Consider the following 15,288-nt stretch of genomic DNA (forward strand, 5'->3'; position numbering starts at 1 on the left):
CACACATTTCTGTTGTGTGTTTGGCATGTGTTTGTGGTTCTAGGCAGGGGGGCATTACATGTGTTGGGTATGTGATGAGCATGTGGAATTCCATGTGGACGCACCAGTAAATATGAAGAGATTTTGGCAGTCGGTGCTTCTTCTCAACTGCGGCTTTTGTGTTAAAACCCTCTCATATTAAATTTAGGTGATTTTCATGCTTTCAGTCTAGTTTAATTATTGTTGGGTTATTTGGGAAGAAGCAACAACCTTTGAGCAGTAAACAAGATTCCTAAAGTTGATACTCTGCCTCTGCTCACCACCTGCTGCTTGGGAACCTGCTAGCTACACACACACACACACACACACACACACAAAAGTCTTGCTACTAGGTAACCCGTTGGCTATCTGCCTTTTCATTCCTCTCTGTCAACAGCAAATAAGAGAAGGGGAAAAAGCAAAATCCAAGAGTAAATATTAGCCTATGCAGACAAAGGCATTCCAGACAGGGTTGTCACTCTCACTCGCTCATCCTTAAAGTCCCATCCTCCTCCTTCCCTCCATCTTCCCACCCCTCCACACCTCCTCCCCTCACACAGCCACTCCTGTTCCTTCCTTTATTTCCTCCCAAGGTCTCTCTTTTCAGCTCGGAGCGAGGCGTCCCTGCCATCGGTGGCACTTTGTTGAAATCCCATCTGACTTGTTATGGCAGAGTGATTCATGCATGTGAATAGATATGTTTGTGTGCAGATTTATGCAGTTACTTGGGGAATAAGGCTTTTTCTTAAAATTGATTGCTCAAATTTAAGGGGCCACCATCCCCTCAACCCCATAGCCCATGCTCTCCCAGCTTTTTAGTAGTCCTCTTGTTCGTCTTCTTCCTCCCTCCCCTGCCTCTGGGGGGTTCAGATGTCATCCTCATCCTTGTCAGAGGAGTCTAATGGATCGGTCACGCTCAGGGCCCTCCCAGCCTGACTCACAGAGCTGGGGTGAAAGGTCACGGCTAGGGTGAGATAGGAACCTCGGAGAGAGGACATCCGCTTCGCTGTTCCCAGCCGCGTGTGTGTCTGCAGTTGAGTGTATGTGTGTGTGTGTGTGTGTGTGTGTGTGTGTACGTGTATTATTTTCTCAGTAAACACTTTTCTTCTGTGCCAGTGTGCAGGGTGGCTGGGGAGACGATTTGCACAGAGCAGTAAAATACACCAAAGAAAATAAACAGCAAAGTTCAGCTACAGGATGTAGCATTGTCAGGTAAAAATACAAATCTGTGCTTACACACACACATATACACACACACACACTCCCCGTGTCTGGCATATCCATCACAGCCTCTCGGGGGCCTCCTGTTCTCTCTGGAGGTCAGAGTTGAAACTGGTAGAGACGACGCCTACGTAGACACACAGCAGAGAGTACGTGTGTGTGTGTGTGTGTGTGTGTGTGTGTGTGTGTGTGTAGGTGCCAGATCTGTGCACAGCCTCAGTGTTGATTAGGTCTGGACCGGCGGGGTGATCTATTGCCATCACAAGAAACACAAACCAAATGTATGTCTGGCAACAAGGCAAGTCAACACATATGATGATGTATGGCTTGAAGTTCTGTGGGTCAGCAGCACTTTTTCTGCAAACAGTTGATGGTCTTTCTTGTGGTTTATTTGATAGTTGCAGGATTTTCTTTTTTCCCTTGACGCAGATATGGTATAGCAGGAGTCTCGGCAGGCTTCATTAATGCAGAGCACATTTTCACTCCGCCGCTGCGACTTTCTTTTGTTTCCTATTTGACTTGGGTGATTTTATTTTGCCAGCCTATTATGTCCTGTCCTCCCCTGCATCTTTATTATCCTTTGTTTCGCCTCCACCACCCCACTCTCCTCCCCCCTCCTCCTCCTCCCTATGACTTTTTCTCTCCCCCTTTTCCTGGGTGGTGAGTTTTAATTTCATGCCCCCTGCTCTGGCAGTAGTTCCTTAAGTGAGTGCCAGGCTGGCTTTGTGACACACGGCTTCCTCAGGGTCTCTCTAACACACACACACACACACACTTATGCATGCTGTCAGCCCCGGGCTATGCATCGGCATCCATGCAGAACTTATGGCAATAAAATGATCCAGAAGTTGCTCTCAAGAACACACAAAGACGCATGCTGTCAGAGACGTGATGTTAGTTCAACTTGAACGAATGGACTTGATTCAGTGTTCACACATATGGAACAAGAAGCCACTGTATTCCCACTTATCCATCATAGCTGTCATTTGTTTCAGTAATTTATCTGAAGGTATTGGCCTCATCTGGCTAGCGACAGTATGCTAACTGTCCTGGCATGCATTCATTACCCCACACAGGCGATTCACAGCCCTGGGGAGTAATCAGTCTTTATGCTAATGCTTGTGGATGATGATGGATGTGCTTCAGCCTCCATTGTGTTGAACTCTATCTGTTGGAAAAAGGAAGGGCTGTTTCCTTCATTCAGAGTTATATTTATGTTTGACAACACTGTTGTCAGGAAGGGTTATAACGATTATGTTGAAACGCGTCTTTGAACTGCTTAAGATATTTATAGATTCAACTTGGAGTAGAGTTTAAGGTAGACAAAGAGGCGCTTAAGCATAAGTCTGTGTGTGTGTGTGTGTATGTGTGTGGGTGTTTGGCCCTTGTGGTAATAATCTGTTCGTACAGCCTCACCTCTGCAAGGGTTCATTAACCCTGAAAGCTCAGTCTTTCCGGGCCTCATCTTTACCTCCTGAGCATTGCAGATCACATCTGCTGCTGCAGGCTGGTCACTCATTAATGAACATACCTCTAGGCCATGTGTGGCACTCCTAAAATATTTTAAGGAATGCAAGCGGGTAATATCACACCCGCTTGCACCATTTGGTTAAAGTTTTTGTCTTAAAAGAGCAGTTGAATCAAATCACCAACAAAAATATTTTCAGACTTACTCATGACATCAAACCATGTCGACACTTTTGGTTTTATTTGCTTTATTTTGAGATTTGTGCACTTTTATTTCAAACTAAATTCAAAGGAAGGGAATAGAATTCAATTCAAGCAAACCAAAGCATTGAAAAATTACATAAGAGCAGCATGCCTTTCCAGAAACAGCGTCATGGTTATGCCTGATAATCCACAGTCCTCACTGCGAACAGTTTTCATTGGAACTACTTTCACCAAAGAACTCTCTCCAATAAAAACTGTTCACGTTGAGGTCTGCCAGAATACGATGAGGAATAATTGTAAATGTCTTGTTGGTCGTAGTAGCAGATCATCTATATCCATGAACTGAAATGGTTGTCTTTGTCTGTCATTATGTGGTTGGTTGTTAAGGTTTTCTTCACTCACTCCCCTGCCTACATTGTATGTGGGCTGTCAGTGTGGGAGGATGAGGGTATTCCAGAGCAGTGTGGAGGACAGAGTAAACATCCACAGCAGTCACTGATGTCCATTGTTAAGCTCTTTTTCTCAGGATGACTCCCACCCACTGCAGCACAGCTGGGACCAACTCCATTGTCCTCGCCTTCCTCTGCCAGCCTCAGTCTTGCTTTCACAAACAGAACACACACATGTATACTTACAAACACACACACACACACACACACACACACACACTACCCTCAAGGCTTAGTCACAACTCCAGCTGGGTACCTTTTGTCTCCTAGCAACCAGCACCTCAGCAATTTCTGGCCTTGCACCTCCAGTTTGGACTGAGACTCGTCCCAACATTAGGATTGGACAGACACACACTCACACACACACACACACGCACAGACTGGAGTTTGGACTTACTGCCTGAGTGAAATTGAATCTGAAAAGTATTGGGCCGTTAGCGCTCGTGGAATGACTTTCTTTACGCAGTGAAGTTAATTAAGAGCACTGATAGAAAGAGAGGCAGAAAATGAAAGCCCAGAGGCTTTGACTCACTTTCATTGGATTTTGTTTTTAACTTTACGTCCCCCCGTTTTCTCTATTAAATTGTAGTTGCCACTGTCCACAAAAACGCCGGCATCAAAACAAAATTAAACAAATTCACTGTTAAGAAAACAGTACTATATATGCAAATGTGTTCCGACAAGAGGAGATATATTTTGTTGAAACCAAGCATCCATCATGAAAAAGACAAATTTATTATTAGCATGCGGACTGAATGTAAAATAAACACTCAAAAGAGAGACAATGCTTCAAACAAAGAACAAAAAAAATACAATACAAAGGGAGACCTTATTCTTCTCTGCAATTCTGGGCTCATCATTTTCAGGCTGAAGTCGAATTCAGGAATTTAAAAAAGTTGTTTTAAAGTTTGTGTGTGTGTGTGTGTGTTTGGTTTGTAAGCACTGACAAGAGAGTGAGTATTGCTGTTTGCCTTCCTGACAGCCTCATGTAATATTCATGAAAGATTTCCATAGTCTCAGAGACCCTGCAGTTATTTATTCATAACTTCATGAATGCCTTTACTGACCCCTGACATGTACACACGACTGTCACAGAAAGGAAATGAGGCCTCCTCACACCTGTTTACACACCAGCACAAACACACAATGCTGACTGACCAGCGGTTAACCTTTTACTTATGTAACAGGCTGTCTGGGATGAGCAGTGCAGTCAGGGTGAGCGGACAGAGATGCAAAGTCCCTGAACACTCCTGAGCACACGGGATGAATTAACAAATCTGAGGCACTACGTGATCAGACAGCTCGGGCTGCTTGTCTCTTCTCATACAAGTTTCTGATGCTGCTGGAGTTTGTTGATCGTGAAGATGCAGGTTGAAGAAAGCCTCAGTGCTTCACACATCTAACGGAGTCGTTTCCAATGCAAATCTTTGCCTCGCTTCTTGTGCCTTGTTTTACGATCACAAAATGAATTAGAGCTGACAAAAACATATCGGCAAGAAATTTGATGATCATCTGTCACTTTTTAAACAAAACTCCACTAGTTCCACATTCAAAAATGTGAATATTTGTGGATTTCTTAGTCGTCTGGGAGAGTAAACATATTCAATATTCAGCACATGAAACCATAATGAAAATGTTTTTTTAGTTTGAGTGAAAATAGTAACATGATGTCGTCTGATGTCTGATTACAAGGCAATCTTCTCCAGGCGATTTTTCTTCTATATCACAAAGTAAATGAAAGAATGTGGAAGAGTTACTGAAACATGATATAGCCTGTCTATGACAATGTCATGCAGTGTTGCTATCAGCAGGTGAAATCCAATGCTTGGAACACTATGAATCAACTCCCACACTGGAGGAGCCTATGGCAGAGACGGCCATGTGCTGTGATGTACAAGTCTAGTTCCATCTCGTGTTTGTGAAAAAGTGGTGTGTGCAGCAGCTGCTCGTGTCTCCAGCTAACCACTAGTCACCTATGTTGTGTATTTTGTGAGGCACTGAGTGCCGAGATACGGGAACAAGAGGCCTGAAATACTGCTGATTACATTGCTGCCTTGCTGCATTAAGATAACGTCTGTGTGGGAGTGAAAGCGCTGTATGTATGTGCGTGCATGCCTTGGAGGGTGCGTTTGAGTGCATGCCAGTGTCCTGTTAAAGATAAGGTGATGCATGGCCAGCGTGAATTGTTGACTTGACATGAGCCACGGTGCACCTGTCTAATACATCACTGTGAGCAGGCGGCAGTACAAGTAACCGAGCGAAGAGCCCGCAGCCTTGACTGTTCCATCATTTCACCTCTCTCTCTCCTGTGCTGTGGGACAGCTGAATCTCCCACTCAGTGCAGCGTGGCCTTGTTTTCCCCCGAGCAAAATGATGCATATTCAGCATATACCACACATCTATGTCAATGCAGAAAATGTACAAATTTAAACACATAATGGAAAAATAGTTTAGTTTAATCTCTAAAAGTTTAGACAAGTCATTGTGTATTCAACAATAACAAGATGAGTTAAAGGGAAATCATGGATTTTTCCTCCTAATGATTTCCTCTAGTGAGACTGTGTGTCCTTGACTGTGTATATCCAGGCTGCTACCTTTGGGCTGTTTTCAAGTTTAGCTTTCAGAGGGATTTGGGCAGAGAACAGACTTGATATAAAGGTAGCTACTCTTCTCACCTTCCCTCTGGCTCAGTCCTCTCCTCTCCTCTCGTCTCCTCTCTCCTCTCCTCTCCTCTCTCCTCTCCTCTCCTCTCCTCTCCTCTCCTGATACTTTCCATGTGTGACGGCGACTGTGAGAGCTTAAAGTAATGACTGGGAGGTTTCAATGTCGATTACAGTGAGTTTAGAGAATAGAAGAGTCTGTGTACAAGCTCCTCTGAGGCAGAAGGCAGAGGAAACGAGAAGATGATCTATGCTGGAGTTCATTTTGGTCAGCATTCATCAAATCTCCTACTCCCTGTGCCTCATGTGTTTTTTTTTTTATCCGTCTTTCCCACCAGAGCTTTTTTCTCACCCTGCATCTTGAAGCAACTCTGCACCTCTACGAAGTGCATGGAGTCAATTAAGTGTCTTGAAGTGTGTTCAGTTTACGTGTTGATTGAAATAGCTCCTGACTGTGTGTGTCTTTGTGAAAGTCCTCTGATCTGGTATCAGCAGCCTGTGGTTAGGTGTGGTGGATCTGTCATCGCAGCGGCTCAATAACGCTGACCTCAGACCAGCGCTTTTCTTCCAGGAAAAGCTGTCATTCGATCTTCAAGATCAGTTTTCCACTTTCTAGGTAGCCAGCCGTTCACAAAGAGGCATCTTTAACTAGTTTAGTCAGACCACACAGTGTGTATGTGTGTGTGAGAGTCAGCGCAGCCACCCAGATTGGCTTTGTTGTCTTTCTAAACAGCTGTCTCCTTCCCTTTTACTCCTGTTCCGGCTCAGTGTAAAACATTAGTCCAATCTCGCAAAATGATTTCCAGGCTACTCTCAGAGATGGAGATCATTATTTCTGGCTTGCTGTAAGCCCACTGGCTAATCTAGGGATAGGTAATGGCATATGATAATGGACCTGTTGAGAGGTATGCCTTCCCTCACCCTCCTCCCCCTCCTCGCTTGTTCTTCTCACACTTTTCCTCTATTGTCCAGCAGGTAGACAGCATGATGGATGGACGGGGCTCGGCTGCGTCCCCGTGCAAAGCAGTGCTATCGTGCACCCCGCCGTCAGTTGATAGCGCCTGTAAGCGGTTGTCATGATCGATGCTGCTCAGCCCTGCTCCATCACTCAGCCTGACTGCCAATGAAAGGCTTGGACACACTCAGAAACACAAGCAGACATAATGGTCGGGGGGGAAATTAGGGTGAATCAAGAGATGGGAGAAAGGATAGATTTTCTCCCTTCTTTCTTTGGTATGTTAACTCTTTCATTTGCTTCACGGGTGGCGGCAGAGCAGACGGCCAAACGTATGCGCTCACATGGGATTTTTAAGCCTACGAATACACATAGACATCATGAATCATTTACAGTGAAAGAGGAGATGCGGGCAACAGTTAAACTAGCTCTGTCTTGATTCTCTCTCTACATATATGTGTGTGTGTCTGTCAGCCATCATGTGGGCTCGATAAGTTCCACTGACATTGTGTTTTCTCTTGGTGGTTGTTGAGTGTTCCAGTCTGGGAGCGCTGTGTGTTTCTCGCCGGTTGGTGAGCTGTAGATGATTAGAGTGGAGTCCATCCATGAAATCCCCTTTAGGTCCCATCGAGAAAGAGACAGTTTGTGGATATGTGTGTGTGTGTGTGTGTGTGTGTGTGTGTGTGTTATGAGAGCGAGAGGGAGAGAAAGACTGGGGTATTTAGCTGTGTTTCTCAACATCAGAATAAATCACAAACCCTCTCCAGATGCGTCGACACGGCGTCCTTGCTCCTCTTTCAGTATGTATAGGAGCGTCAGACATTTGTGGGTTAAAGGTATAAATGACGGTCCGTGGGGTCTGTTGGAAATGAGATAATTCTGCTTGATGACTTATTTCCTGAAGTCCATATAAATAAATAGAGAGAGCGCAATGCTGCAGAGGAAAAGCAAAGTCAAATGCAGCTCTGCTCAATCTTCTCCCTGACTGTTTGTACTAGTTTTGGTGGACTGCTGTTGACATTAGCTTTCAAAAAAAAAAAAAAAATCTACAAAGACAAACAGATGCTATTAAATTATGCTGCATTCGTGTCAGTGCAGTGTTTGTTTTTCATTAGGACTCTTTGTAGAGCCTATATTTAGAGACAGAAAGGGAAAGAGAGACTTTCTCTCCTGGGTTTTTGTGTGAGAGTATTCCTAAAGCAGCCTGTTTATTCCGCTCTTTATAAAAGCAGCAGTTTCTCCTTCCCCCGATTATCAAGTCCTCCTCCCACTGAGCTCCATCCAGCTCTCTCCTCCTCTCATCTCCACCACAAAGGGACTAGAGAAACACCTTACACACTCTGCGTGCTTGCATGTTTTATATCTGTGTGTCTGCGCATGCTAATTTGTGCGAACGTGATTTTCTTTTTTTTGACCTCCAGGTGAGAATGGTAATCATGACGGTAATAGTTGTAGTCTCGTCTGGCTCCCTTGTCCAGATTGCAGAGGCTGCGTATGGAGAAAGTGAAGGGAGACACAGCTAGGAGGCATGTTTATCATTCATTTTAGCCAGAAAGAAAGCATAATGTGAAGGTGTGGAGAGAGAAGGATGAGGAGGAGGGGGGGGGGGGGGGGGCACGAGGGCGAGAGGGAAGGCGCAGATACTCTTGACCGCACACAGAAACACTCAGTCACTCTCTCCAGGCCACACAAAAGCACACACATGCATGTCTGTGTTTTGGCAAGCACCCAAAGGCCCCGCAGCCTCGATCCATACTCCTTCTCACCTCATTCTCCTTCTGTTATCCCCCCACTCTTAACACCTTCCCTCTTTTTTCATCTGTCTGACACTGTGGGCTCGTTGTCTTCTACAGTTCTCTGCAGCCTCACCAAAGATTCGTCTGCACGTAAATGCTGTATGTTAACCAGGTTTTCTTAGACCTTTTCAAGTGGGTCTGCATGTACTCAAGACCTTTTTAAAGTTCAGGAATTGCCTTAATCAAGGGCTAATTGCCTCTTGACTTTCGACCTTGCCTTCCTCTTTTTTTCTGTCCCTGTTTTCCCATTGTTTGTTGAAGCCTCCCCTCACTTGGTTACATCAGCTGTAGCTTCTCCAGCGTCGGGGCCGATGGCTCCATTTCCACACTCAGTCACATCAAGCCACCATTACCTCGGCTGACTACTCCCACCCGCTGGTGTCGCATCGCTAACCAACAGAGCTGTGGGGCGAGTGCAGCTCAAGTCTTGAGCCAGTTGAGATTAGTCCGAGTCAAGTGCCCGTCAGTCGTGTCACACGTGTTGATAATATTGCAAGTTAATTACAGCTTTTCAGATATGAGTGCTTAATCATGTTGCTCGCTGTTTTTATTGTTCAGAGATTTATCCAAAGTCAGATCAAGTCTTTTCACCGTCAACTCCCCAATGAGACTAAAACTTTTTGCGACAAGTCTGAACTGACTCCACGTCCAAACTCTACAGCTCTGCTTATGGATATCTGCAGTGTGTCTTCCCTCAGGAGCTACAGGTTGATGTCAAAAGAACTGTTGCTACTGTGCCATAAATGAGAACTACTACAAACAGTTTAGGAATCGTGCCTCTGACACAGATTAAGTCAAAATGTGACTGTGAACACAAACAATTTGTCCAAGTTGACTTTGTTTTGTTTATTTGAATGTGTTGCTCCTTTATTTTGCCGTATTTTGAGTCATTTGTTGGTACGTTTCCAAGTTCAGCCACTTCTCCCTGAAAGCGCGCAGTTTATGTGTGTGGTTGTTTATGTGTGTGTCTACTTGTGAGCTTTTACCGCGCAGGGAGGAAGAAAGTAGTTAGCAGTTAGTGGCAGCACACTGCCATTCTTTTAACAGCCTTCACACACCTCATTAACTCTCTTAATGAGTAAGTAATCAGACACATTCCCCCTCTGTGTTTCTGTCTTTCTCTCCCTCTTTAAATGGACAAATAAAATTAAGAGCATTTGGACAGGGTAAACATTTCCTTATCATGCAATCAAGTCGAGAAGTCAAAGAAAGCAAACGCTCGATTTTAGATGCACATGCACAAAAATAAAAGCACTTACAGGCTCTTACAAGAATGAAGTCTGATCAGTCACAAATAGATTTCTTTTACTGAATATGGTTCTACTGTTTTTTCACGCTGTTTACCGTAAACAGTGACAAACATTCTCTAAATCTAAGTGACCACAGAAAAGTGCAAACACAGAGAGAAGGAGAAAGTTGTGAACAGTTGGCGTGAGGGGGCTCACTGAGGGAGAGACTATATTGTAGAGTGCAGACCTCCACACAAACCTCCCATACAGCAGTGCGCCTCTCCTCAATGAACCCTTTAGATCCAAGACATCAGAACTTCATCCCGTTTGATTTATGAACCCCTTGTGTCAACCGCTGTTGTCAACCAACTGTGGAGGCTTAGGTTATAAAATCTGAAAGAGGGAGATGAAAGAGCCAATTGTGTTCACATGTAGGCATGTGTGCATGTGTCCTTGTGCATGTTTTCATTTGTTCATTAGAGGCTGTATATCATTTACCCACAACCGCACTGAGGAGCCTGAAACCCTGAAGGTTTTAACCAGAGAAGGCCGGCCGTCCCTGAGGTGGCTGAGCCATCACAGTGTCCCCAGAAACGTCTTTTACTGTCAGAAATAACGACGAAAGAATTAAATGTTGATTATCATCGGCTTAAAAAACACGCTAACGTCTTTACACAGTACTTTGATCGGTGGGATAAACATCTGATCAGTTATGCAGCTACAGTAGGTATTTATGTCGTTCGCAAGAGAGTTGAACTTGTGTACAGTATTAGTGCAGTGTGCTGAGATAGAGATCAGAGGTTAATGATGTGAATCAGAAACCAGACATTACCTTCAGCGTTCGGCTAATCTCCAGACCAGGCGCCTTGAGCTATGTCTGATAACATTGCTAATTATTCCACATATAGACTCTGCAGGGATTCTTGTAAATAGGCATATCAGTAGCTGAGTTTATTGTCAGAGCACTTTACACCGACTAAACGATAACATTGTTTGAGGTCTCGTACAAGTGAAACCTACAAAAGTCGTGACCGCAGTGTGTCGGGGGCTGTAGCTCGTGCAGCGAAGGACACACCTGAAAACATGTGCGGTACCTCATCATTAGGGCTACAATGGGAATGAACTGTGAGCAACGTCACCTAAAGAGAGCCAGGCTGCATTAATGAACTAACTGCCCACTTTGGGGTATGCAGTGCATTAAGGTAAATCTATACCAGGTCCTGGCTGTTTGAACACTGACATAGCCGCACTCACTCTCGCTCACTCAGGCATTGGTTCACACACCTGTAATGAAAATGTACTGGTCGGCATGCTGTGTGCAGGAAATAAGGAAACAATAAGTTGCAGGTTTGACATCATTACAGCACTCTGCGAGATGCCTGGGGGGACTGGAGCCGGGCTGGATAGTGCAGCCATGCCTCAGGATAGTCTTCATAGCGTTGTAATGAGTGCATGGAAGGAGTCTGGGCAGTGGAGAGTGCGGCGTGGCTCTGACGGTTTCCATGAGTCCTTTTACCCTGAACAGAGCTGCGCAAGTGGAGTGAAGTCTGGAGGCTATGACCTGTGCTCCTGCTTCCAGCACTTAACTTTGTCTGGTCTCTGCCCCTGCAATATCTCACCATCTGATGACTCTGAGGTCAGTTAAGTCTCAAGCAATTCATAGGTTCACATTTTGGAAAGGGTGTATTAGCCAGACACTCGAAAGAATAATTTGATGGGAAAAAAGGTCAAAGAAAACCATTTTTTTAGGGGGGGGGTTGTATCTTTCTGTCATTTCTCACCATGCCAGTTTAGTTGTTAACTGTGTTTGAGCTGCTACTCAAGTGAGGCACTGTGGTGGGATTCGCTGAAGGGCTCCAACATTAGATTTACTGTCATGACTTAGCGATGAAGACCTTGGGGGCCAATATCCCTCTTTGTGGTGACTGTTATCACATAATCATGTCTGTTTTTGGAGGTCAGTGCTTCCCTGAAAATCTGCTTCCAAACTAATCAGAAATGTCAAACATCTCGGAGCCAATACAGTCAGGGCTCAGCTTAGAAAATACCAGTGAGGGGCAACCACAGACTATGTAAAATACAGCATGGTCTCCCACAGAAATGTCCTGTTTGCCGTTTTAAGAATGTGTAAATGCAGAAATGTAGAGTTGCTAAATTTAATATCGCTCTGGCTCCCGTAGGACTTGAACCCGTCAATAAATCCTTAAGGGACACAGAAGACTGCAGACTCCAAACCATGACCACTGTGATTATTCTGTTATATGTGACAGAGGAGAGAACAAACCAGGCAGAGGGAGAAAGGCAATATAAGTAAATGAGAGAAAGGCAGACTTTCTGGCACAATAGATAGCATCATTTAGGGTTGTCATGGGGCTCTTTTTGTGCACACATTGTCCCAGAAAAGACCTACAGTTACAAAGCGACCTCCCACGACCTCACTATCTAATCCAATCAAACGGCATCATAAGTGGGAGCATATAGATCACTTCAGCCAATCGTGTTATAGCGTGCTAATAGGATTATGTGGTTTTAGCGTGCGGATTCCACCCTAGAGCTTTCATTTTACTACTTACACACACAGCATTGTATTCATATTGCCTGGTCTGGCTTTCCAGCCTCTCATGCCTGTCTCTGTCTCTCTGTTCATCTGTCTTTCTTCCTCTCCTCACATCTACTGTTCTGGAGCGTCTGTCCTAGCAAGGCAATATGTTGTCGTTTCTCACTGTAACCTGGAAGCGAACACACACATACAGACATAGAGAGAAAAGGCCGCACTCCTCCCAGATGTCCGGGGGGGGAGAAATATTAACGGCGTGTCTGCAGCACAGCGCTACAGCATCTCCGTGTGTGTTGGTGTGTTTGTTGCAGAACGGTGAGGAGAAGGTGAGAGGACTAATTAGTCATCAGATAGGGTGCATGGCCAGGTAGACCAAAAGCATTCCTCTCACACGGAGCCGCCTTGATAAGAGGCACCGATATAGCCCGGGTGCCAGACTGACTCAGCTTTCAACTGTGCACTCAGGCTGTTTTGCCAAGAGAACAACAAAGGAGCTGGAGGGAGCACAACTGCTCTGGCTCCCATGCTTGCAGGTCAGGAGACACGACGCCAGTTTGATGTTTTGGATACGATCCTGCAAAATACAGGAGACCGACAAATTTGATAAATTATTGTTGTGCAATTGCCCGCTAACCGTGTTTCCTGAATACCTCAGTGAAAGATGGTGTTCTGCAGGAAATAAGGCTCAGATGATAAAATCAAAATGTGCTATTAGATGGAATATTTATGTTCTCTTTGAACACGAGCCAGAGATGTGTGTGTTTCATTAGCACATCTGTACATGCACTTCGCATTTTTGTGTGTTGAGAATAAAAGGGAGATAAAGCTGTTGTCTGTACGGTTAAAATGTGATGCAGTAAAGACGATTAGCTGATTTAGTTTATGTGAGGTACAGAGGTGCTCATTTATGCCCATGTAGTGTCATGTCATGTTAGATATAAAGCCATCCTCTAATGAGGTGAGACTGTAAAGATGGGGCAAGATCCAACAAGTTACAGCCGACTGCCAACATACAGCTGGATCTCTATGGGACCATTCACCGTGCGAATGCATTCAGGTCCCGTGAAATACTGGACTTTTCATGCTCAAGCCAGATGCATCATTTTATTTTGGTAAAAGTTCAACAAGTTCCAACTTGCCTTGGCTTTAATATATACAAACAAACAAACAAAAAAGCAAACACACAAATTCCATTTTTAATTGTGGTGTATTTTCAGTGGCCTTCAGAGGGCTGTTTTAATTTCTGCTGCACCAAAAAGGCACAACCACCCATTCATTAGACAGATTGCACAACACAACCACTGTGGTGTGTTTTGCTCCCCTCTTTTGTGTCCTGTTGAAACAATGTGCGTGTATTATTCACTCCAAGGAAAATTCCGGAAAGGATGACCCAGTGGGGACACTATGGGCGAACGATGTCTTGGGAACCCATTTAAAAATTACCCCATGGGGTCTTTTTTAAGTGTGGATACTTGTTGTGTGCGTCATGAGAATGCGTGACATGTCGTACGCTAACGCTGAATAAGTAGAAATCATCAAAGTCTTATTCAGAACAGTTGTGTTTTATAGATTGTGGTGTTGTGCTTCAGCTTCTCTATGGGCGACCATAAGTACTCTGTTTACGTCTGTCCGAGCTGTGGGAGCCCTCCATGCGTGTGTGTGTGTGTGTGTGTGTGTGTTTCAAGACAGGAGCCTCTCAGGCAGCGCCCTACAATTTCCCTGTGTAGTGTGTGTGTGTATAGAAGAAGGGCAGAGCCTTCCTCGGTGAGGTTAGCTCACCATTTAAACGACGAACAAAAGACTCCGCTAATTAAAACTATGGCTACTTGTGTTTCACTCACCCTCCTTCCCTCCTCTCCTCTCTGACCCTCCCCTCTCTCCCTCCACACACATGCACTTTTCAAATGCCTAATTTGTACCCACCGTTAAGCACTGGACACACACAGCCTAAAACTAAAAGGTAACGTTCTTTGTGCCGCAGCATCTTAATGAATCCACCCCACGGGATCAGCGAGGACCCCTCATTGGTCTGTTTGTTCGGTCTGTGTGCAGGCAGTGAGCTGGGCACCTCGCACCAGAGCATGGTCAAGGCACAGAGAACAAATCCTAGCATGAGTGAACACTGAATAATACAGCCACTATAAAATAACCACTTTATTGTGCGTGGAGCTGTCAATGCACACCATGCATACCACACCTCAGGGTGTTGGCACACATTAGAGAGAGAACAAAATTGCCCTCAGCTTTCTGTTCTGCACCGACGAGCGTGGTAAAAGAAGGAGTGACACTGAATAGAGTGAGAATGCTGCTGGTTGAAAGGCATGCTTTAAACACGGGTAGTCAAACATTTACATAGGGAACGTGTTAATACTGCTTCCGAAAACGGGGTACACACACCCTGTCGAATCAAACAAACCAAACCACGCAACCCTCAAGAATAAATTCTGCGCAATTAATGCTCACTTATTGTTTCCACAGCGATCTGAGCGAGAACTTCATCCAGTCCATCCCCAGAAAAGCATTCAGAGGAGCGACAGACATCAAAAACCTGTGAGTACCTCACCCAGCACTGCAGCTAATGCTAATTTTCATTACTGATTGATGATTAAACTATAGACTGTGCAGCAAACAGCAAAAATGTTTGTCTGACAGTCAACAACCCAAAGATATTCAGTTTATTACCATAGAAGTCTAAGAAAATGCTCTCATTTGAGAAGCTGAATGGAAAAAAG

General features: G+C 44.7%; 1 protein-coding gene across 1 annotated transcript in view; it reads left to right on the forward strand.

Annotated features, from left to right (window-relative positions):
* slit1a (slit homolog 1a (Drosophila)) overlaps positions 1–15,288 on the forward strand; it is an 84,195-nt gene that overhangs the window by 31,812 nt on the left and 37,095 nt on the right. The window contains exon 5 of the mRNA XM_070840845.1: positions 15,035–15,106. Within this exon, the coding sequence (XP_070696946.1) occupies positions 15,035–15,106 (72 nt within the window). The remainder of the gene's footprint in view (positions 1–15,034; positions 15,107–15,288) is intronic.

The sequence above is a fragment of the Pempheris klunzingeri genome, chromosome 12 (assembly GCF_042242105.1).
Source record: "Pempheris klunzingeri isolate RE-2024b chromosome 12, fPemKlu1.hap1, whole genome shotgun sequence".
NCBI lineage: Eukaryota > Metazoa > Chordata > Actinopteri > Acropomatiformes > Pempheridae > Pempheris > Pempheris klunzingeri.